The 6,000-nt window shown below is 39.0% G+C and overlaps 1 protein-coding gene across 1 annotated transcript in view; it reads right to left on the bottom strand.

Moving 5' to 3' along the window:
- Positions 1-939: 939 nt before the first annotated feature.
- LOC132407471 (protein Niban 2-like) overlaps positions 940-6,000 on the bottom strand; it is a 248,893-nt gene continuing 243,832 nt past the window's right edge. The window contains exon 14 of the mRNA XM_059994058.1: positions 940-3,337. Coding sequence (XP_059850041.1) covers positions 2,595-3,337 — 743 coding nt within the window. The 3' untranslated portion in view covers positions 940-2,594. The remainder of the gene's footprint in view (positions 3,338-6,000) is intronic.

Genomic DNA, 6,000 nt, shown 5'->3' with positions numbered 1-6,000 from the left:
TCAGCCTCCAATGCTCCATGGAAAGTTGTCCCAGCTTCTCCAGGTAATTATGTTCCTGTATCCCCAGGTCACTGTTCCATGACACTCTCCAGGACTCTGTCAACTACTGTGCAGTTCTTCCCTAGTTTAACTTTGCATTTTTTCAAAATTACAATTGCATTTACAATTCATCTAGATTTTATTGCAATTTTAGACAACCACTTTCACTGTCCATTTCACCACTAATTATGGTGTCCTCTGCAAATTTACCAACAATGACAACATCATTCAAGTTGTTAGTACAGATGACAAACAAGAGGACACAGCACCAATCCGTATGGCACAACAGTGATCAGAGGTCTCCAATCTGAATAACTACCCTCTACTACCACCCTGATTCTATCCACTTAGCTCATTCTGGGTTTGTATTTGATTGGCTAGCATGTCCTGGATCTCTCTAGAAAAACCTACTATGAGGGAACTTGTCAGAAGCCCTGCTAAAGTCCTTGTAGACATTGCTTACTGTCTGGTCCTTGTCATTTTTTTTTGTGAGGCACAATTTCCATGGACAAAGCCATGCCATCTATCCCTTATCAGTCCCTGCCTACCAAATGCTGATGGATCCTGTCCTTCAGAATCTCTCCAGTAACTTTCCTACCACAGATATTAGGCTCACTGACCTGCAGTTCTCCACCTAGTCTTGCAATCCTACTTAAGTAAAGATGCACCATTTGCCATCCTCCAGTCATCCAGTACCTCATTAGTAGATTCTAAGATCTCATTTCATGCAGGTTCTGTCCAGATCTCACTGATAAGGTACAAACTCCAAGTCCTGCATGGATTCTGGCTCTTGAACCTTCTCCATTTGCTAAAGTAAAAAGGCTTTTAACACCATTTTACACCCAAGCAATGCAGGCAGACAAAATGATGTTTAAACACATGCACAAAACAACATGTGGATCTTGATGAAAGCTTTATTAAATCCATACTTTGTAAAAAGCAATTTAATATATTTAGAGCATCTATGGGAATGAATAAACAGATACCATAATTATTGGGAGTATTTTTAAAACTCCTCAAGCTGAAACCCCTCAATAATAAAAGAGCAAAGTGAGGTGGTAAAAAAGAAACTGCCTCTATGTGGGATAGTTTAAATATCACTGCATACAGATAAAAATTAAATTAAACAATTATTCATCTTAAATTCATTCTCCTTATTCTGTCAGCATAAACTGTTGAACATGGATTAGGATACAATGGAAAGTCCCCTTAGTTTCATTCAAAAGACTTTGCCAAGAAACATTAACTACTAATCCCAAGCAAACTGCCAATATTTTATAGTTAAATAACTGTTCAAGCTAAATTATATGAAATAAAATTTTCTTAAATAAAAGTAACTTTCTAATAAGCCTGGCAGCAAATAGGTCATGTAATATTTGCACTAAATATCAAGGCACACAGTTGGTAAGATGCATTAGGTTCAATAAATTGAGCCCCTTTCACCCCTATCCAGCAATATCTGTTATTAACAGTTCACTGGCTAGATTTGCATGCTTATATTTGTTGTTTTGGTTACTCTACAGATATAGGTGAAAATGAACATCTACCCCAGTTGTCTCTTCTGAAAAATTAATAGCTACGTAGGCAGCAAAATTTATAATGTGTTTTTAAAATTCAGAAAGATTTAACTAGAGATTCTATTCAACATTTGCTATGGTTTTCTGTGATCATTTGTAATTCAATTAAAAGCTAATTTGCCTTTCACTACTTTATTCATTATCATAGTAATAATGTTGGTAATTTAGAATAAAAGCTTACAATTTTGAAAGATGGAATTTGATGGCTATCTCAATATAGCTAATTAGTGGATAATTTTTGTAGGATTTTATGACACAAGGTTCTGAAACAATGGAACATTATTGATTGTACATAACAATTGTAGTTACTTACCCAAACCTCATTCCAGAGGGTGTGCTTTGGTTTCAAGTACCTTCTGGAAGTAGCTAACAGATCATTATACTTCTGTCAAATATTGATATAAAAGTATAAAATTTCATAAAATGTGACTATTCCCAATAATGTTGGCAACCACGAGCACTATTTTTATTGTAAAAAGGTAATACCTTACCACTAAGTGATAATTAAATCTTTCTTCAGTGAATCAAGAGAATCCATTTTTGAATACCACGGTAGAGTGAATGATTGGTAACTAAGGACTTATGTGGAATCCTGATTGTATGAACCTGACAGCTAAGATTTTTGATGAAAAAAATTACAATGGTAAAAGATGAACATTTAGAAATAAACCATAGCTAAATGGGTTCATTACAAATACTTGAAGTGTCACAAGATAATAAAGTAAAATTACAATAAGGACACTTTGATAACATGTGTTGTAGAACCTTCAAACAGAATACACGATTGACATTCAGAATAACCTCCAAGTTCCTGGACTCACTATCAAAGACTGGTCACATTTCTATTGAAAGTAGGTGTACTGTCAGTATCTTGTGTTATTACTGATGTATCCGAATGCATTCTAGGTTGAAAACCACACAACTGTTTGAATAATCATTATGGTACTGACTGCAGTGAAATGTTGCTTTTTTCTGCAATTAAAATTCTGATTTTTCTGCCTGACTATGTATATCATGAGAATCTCTTGCTGTATCATTATTCTTTGAAGTAACTTCCTCTCCCGTTTCTTTGTCACTAGAATCTTCTTGCTGGTTGGCAGTCACTTTTTCTTGGTGTGACTTATCATTTAATTCATGCAAAGTGATTTCTGATGTGTTGATACCATTTTCTGTCTGCTCAGTAGCAGAAGAACTGATGTCACAGTCAGTGGAAGACTCTCCTGCTTCTTGGACTTGTTTTTTGAGGACCTTGTTCTCAATTTCTTCAGGATTCCTCTCAGGCACCATTTCATCCATGCAAACAGTTCCATTGGTCAAGGAACTGTCTACTCCAACATCTGCTTCAGTTGTTTCTATTTTACCTATGGTCATTAGGTCACGAATCTCTTTGACACTGTCGGGTGATTTGACTGGGCTGCAAAGTTCTGAAGAGCCACTGGTTTCATCTTGCTGTGTCTCATCTGCCTGTTTGACATCTGTTATAACTTCAACTTCATCAGGGCGTGAAATGCCATCATCTTGAATCATGGAGACGACCTGTTTCATTCGTTTCCGTTTCTCAAATGCCTTTTCCATATCGCTGCTTTCTTGATTGGCCATCTCACTGTTCCAGTTGATGTTCTGGCCTTCTCCGAGAAGCAGCAGGTTGGGGTCACTGCCAGACATTACAATGCTGTCTCTGAAGAGGTTGTGTTTTCTTTGAACAGCTGCTTCCTTCACGGCTAGGATTTTTGTTTAAAACAAAACAAATTATTACATTGCCATCATTATAATCAAAAGCTCAGTAAAACCAATGTAAGGCTTATATTTGTAAAAGGAATTTCAGTTCAAGATTTCTACTGCAGTAAATGCTGTGTAAATTATCTTCTTCTGAAGGCTCGAGATTACATTGGATACAAGACTACGAAGGGGAAAAATCATATTATAAGAAGAAACAGCGCCTATAAAAAGTATTCATCCCCTCAGGAGTTTTCATGGTTTATTGTTTTACAATATTGAATCATAGTGGATTTAATTTGGCTTTTTCACACTGAACAACAGAAAAAGATTATCATGTCAAAGTGAAAATAGATTTCTACATAGTGATCTAATTGCAATAATATGACACACCAAATCATCACTGGTGCAGCCAATTGGTCTTAAAAGTCACCTAATTAGTTAAATGGAGATCTAACTCTGGAGACCCGAGTCCAGTCAAGGTGTTTCAACTGATTTTTAGTAAAAATACACCTGTGTCTGGAAGTTTCTACTGCTGATGAGTCAGTATCCTGGCAAAAACTACAGCATGAAAACAAAAGAAAACTCCAAGTAACTTTGCAAAAAGGTTATTTAAAAGCACAAGTCAGGAGATACATACAAGCAGATTTCCAAGTCACTGAATACCCCTTGGAGTAAGTTTTTTTTTTGACAGTGATTAACAGAAAAGACTCTTTCCTGTCAAAGTGAAAACCAATTTCTACAAATTGGTCTGAATTTGTCATAATTATTAAACTCAGAATAATAGATTGTATTATTAATAACCCCCTTTAAGTCAGTATTTAGGAGATGCACCTTTGGGAGCAATTACAGCTTTGAGTCTGTGTGGTTAGATCTCTATCAGCTTTGCACATCAGGACACTGCAATTTCTCCCCATTCATCTTTACAAAAGTGCTCAAGCAATGTCAAATTGCATGGAGATCATGAGTGAATGGCCCTTTTCAAGTCCAGCCACAGATTCTCAATTGGATTGAGGTCTGGACTCTGACCTGGCCACTTCAGGACATTAACTTTGTTGTTCTTAAGCTATTCCTGTGTAGCTTTGGCTTTACTTTATGCTTGGGGGGGGTCAATATCTTGTTGGAAAACAAATCTTCTCCTAAATTGCAGTTCTCTTCCAGACCGCATCCATCAGGTTTTCCCTGCAGCTTACTACATTCATTTTACCTTCTACCTTCACAAGCCTTCGAGGGCTTGATGCATTCTGGCAGCGCGATCAGCAGCAGGAACAGCGCACAGCAAGGAGGTTTCTCAAAGGCTGGCAGCACTCGTTTAAAAGGAGAGCACCATGGGCATATGTGCCATCCTGGCAGCCCAATCAGTGGCAGAAGCAGCACACGGCGAGGAGGCTTCTTGCAGGTTGGTAGTGTTCATTTAAAAGGGGAGCTTCGCAGGCATTCAGTGTCAATCTGATAGTCCAATCAGCAGTGGGAGCAGCGCAGAGGAATAAATAAAAGTACAGAAGGGACAAGCAGAGCGGCCATTGTTGGGAGTAGTCCAGTGGTGAGATGGGAGTGTTAGGCTTTAGCTCTAAGGAGGCTTCACCTCGGAAGAGAGTTTTGCTCAGGGTAAGTTGTCCAGGTAAGCTTCTGTTAAATTTTCCTTTTTTCTTACTGTGTTAGGGATCTGGAGCAGCAAATGGATGACCTTTGGTTTGTGCAGGAGAACATCGATTAGAGTTTCAGAGATGTAGTCACCCCCAAGTTACAGGAGGCAGTTAGCTGGGTGACTATCAGGAGAAGGAATGGGAAGGTGAATAGGTAGTTAGTGTAGAGCACTGCTGTGGCCATTCCCCTCAATACTAAGTATACCATTGTGGGGTTGACACTCTAGGGGAATGTCACAAAGACCAGGTTACTGGCACTGAACATAGGTCCATAATGCAGAAAGGAAAGGAGAAGAGGGGAGTGATAATGATAGGGGACTCAATAGTCAGAGGAACAGACATGAGATTCTGTGGACGTGAATGAGACACCTGGATGGGATGTTGCCTCCCAGGTACCAGGACCAGGGACGTCTTAGATCGCGACCACAGTATTTTGAAGGGGGAGGGAGAGCAGCCAGATGTCTTGGTATATGTCTTGGTACCAATGACATAGGAAGGAAAAGCAAAGAGGTCCTGAAGAGAAAATTTAGAGAGTTAGGCAGAAAGCTGAGAAGCAGGATCTCCAGGGTAGTAATTTCTGAATTCCTACCTGTACTACACGCCAGTGAGGGTAGAAACAGGATGATTTGGCAGATAAATGCACGACTGAGAAGTTGGTGCAGGGGCAGGGCTTCAGGTTCTTGGATCATTGGGATCTCTTCTGGAGGAGATATGACCTATACAAAAGGGTTGCACCTAAACCTGAGGGTGAGAGGAAGCAATATTTTCACAGGCAGGTTTGTTAGAGCTGCTGGGGATGATTTGGCAGGGGGATGGGAACTGGAGTGAAGTGATTGGAGGCAACCCAGACAGAATATAAGGTGTTGTTTTTCCAATCTGATGGCATGAACATTGATTTCTCTAAGTTTCGTTAATGCCTCTCCTCCCCTTCTTTCCCCATCCCTTATTTATTTATTTCCCTCCTTTTTTTCTTTTCTGTCTTTTTTCTCTCTCTGTCCCTCTCACAATCACTCCTTGCCTGC

The sequence above is a fragment of the Hypanus sabinus genome, chromosome 18, assembly GCF_030144855.1.
Source record: "Hypanus sabinus isolate sHypSab1 chromosome 18, sHypSab1.hap1, whole genome shotgun sequence".
NCBI lineage: Eukaryota > Metazoa > Chordata > Chondrichthyes > Myliobatiformes > Dasyatidae > Hypanus > Hypanus sabinus.
Note: the sequence above shows the minus strand (reverse complement) of the source record. Positions and strands in the feature narration are given on the sequence as shown.